Source organism: Choristoneura fumiferana, chromosome 2 (genome assembly GCF_025370935.1).
Source record: "Choristoneura fumiferana chromosome 2, NRCan_CFum_1, whole genome shotgun sequence".
NCBI classification, from domain to species: Eukaryota; Metazoa; Arthropoda; class Insecta; order Lepidoptera; family Tortricidae; genus Choristoneura; species Choristoneura fumiferana.
The window spans coordinates 18,802,464-18,804,141 of record NC_133473.1 but is presented as its reverse complement, the minus strand read 5'-3'; the positions used below and the strand labels follow the sequence as shown (position 1 = coordinate 18,804,141).

General features: G+C 40.9%; 1 protein-coding gene across 1 annotated transcript in view; it reads left to right on the top strand.

Moving 5' to 3' along the window:
• Positions 1-1,678, top strand: part of LOC141445312 (neural cell adhesion molecule 2-like) — a 359,544-nt gene that overhangs the window by 232,090 nt on the left and 125,776 nt on the right. Inside the window, exon 3 of the mRNA XM_074111106.1 lies at positions 321-474. Within this exon, the coding sequence (XP_073967207.1) occupies positions 321-474 (154 nt within the window). The remainder of the gene's footprint in view (positions 1-320; positions 475-1,678) is intronic.

The window sequence follows — 1,678 nt, the reverse complement described above, 5'->3', positions numbered from 1 at the left end:
GGGCACAGTGTTCCTCTCAGAAGGGCTTAGGCCGATGTCAGAATACTAGTTAGTATTAACATTTGGTTTCAAATATGAACTCAATCTGTGGAATGTTTTGGTCTAAAACTACTGAACCGATTAAGTTAAAATTTGGTACACATTTAAGTTGGTGATCCAAAGCCTTACACACACACAAACACACACGAGCTTAACTCGCTCCTATCCTTTTTTTTAACAATGAACTATTCGCAATGTCAAGCCGTAATTATCTGTTGTACGTGGTGCACACCACAAATTTTTAAACAACAATCTCCTCATACCTGATTTTTCTTCCTCAGGTGGAAGTCCCTTGTCTTCGGTGACAGGCAAGGTGACTCCAGTGGCGGCAGTGGTCGGTGGTGAGGCGGACTTACCCTGCGACTCGCGACCGCCAATGCGAAACGACAGTTTGCTGCTTGTCGTTTGGTATCGGGATGACGATCCTGTTTACAGGTACGCAAAGTTCATTATTGACATACAGCTGCACAAAATAGATTCGTCAATGAACTTAAGTTACCGATACTCAGCAAATTGCAGATTTTAAGTGGACTGGGAGTAATTACTCGAGAACTAATTAATTTTGGCCACCTTCAAAACTTTAGATCTGGACTGGTCACTACGTTATGTTGAGGTAGGACACTGATGTTTTAATTTTACGAAAGTGTTAGAACTGACCGGATGTTGTTGGAGTTAAGCGTAATCTCATCTGTTAGCTTTTACATTGTGTTGACAGTAATGGTTCATTTCACATAAGGTGGCTAAAGCTGGCTTGATGATGTATTTCACATCTTAAATTATAAGTTGATCTTAAAGCCTGCCTTAATATCTCAACAACTGTCTTTATCAGAAAAATTACAAGTCCTTATACATACATACATACCTACATAAAATCACACCTCTTTCCCAACGGAATAGGCAGAGACTACGTCTTTCCACTTGCTACGATCCTGGCATACAACTCTCGCTTCCTCTAAATTCATCAGTTATTTCATGCATGCACGTCGGCTTAGAGTACTAACAGTAGTAGTAGTAACAGATTAATCATCATCATCATAAGGTCAGCCGTAAGACGTCCACTGTGTTGGACATAGGGCTCCCCCATATACCTCCAGTCGTTTCGTTTGGCAGCAACCTGCATCCACCGTGAACCCGCGGCATTAACCAGGTCAACAGGTTAGTAGTCACAGTTTAATAGTCGGTTTATTAGTAACAGATTGACTAGGCAGATCTATTACAAGACGAGCGTTGGAAGATGAAGGCCTAGAGAAAGTCGAACAACGTACCACGATCAAATCAAGGACGTTCCGAAAAAAGGTCGGGTCAGGAGTACTCTAAACCGACGTGCAGTCGTGCAAGTGCTTATTAAAGCAAACAACGCAACAGTGTTCAAAATATTTAAATTAAGTGTGATTGAAAATATTACCACTCATACTCGAAACCTCAAACACTCCAATACTAGTTCTAAACTTAGGACATTAATCTTTGATTCTTACCGTTTGATGCAGTACAATAACCAGCTGTCCGAAGTTAACTAAACAGAAATTTCAGAGACGTTGGCGATCGTTTAGCTTGTCAAAGTCCAAAACGATACTTCGACTGTTGGACTGGCCGTTTACCAAACAAATTCCTAACTTTAGTTAACACAAAGAGGTCAGCT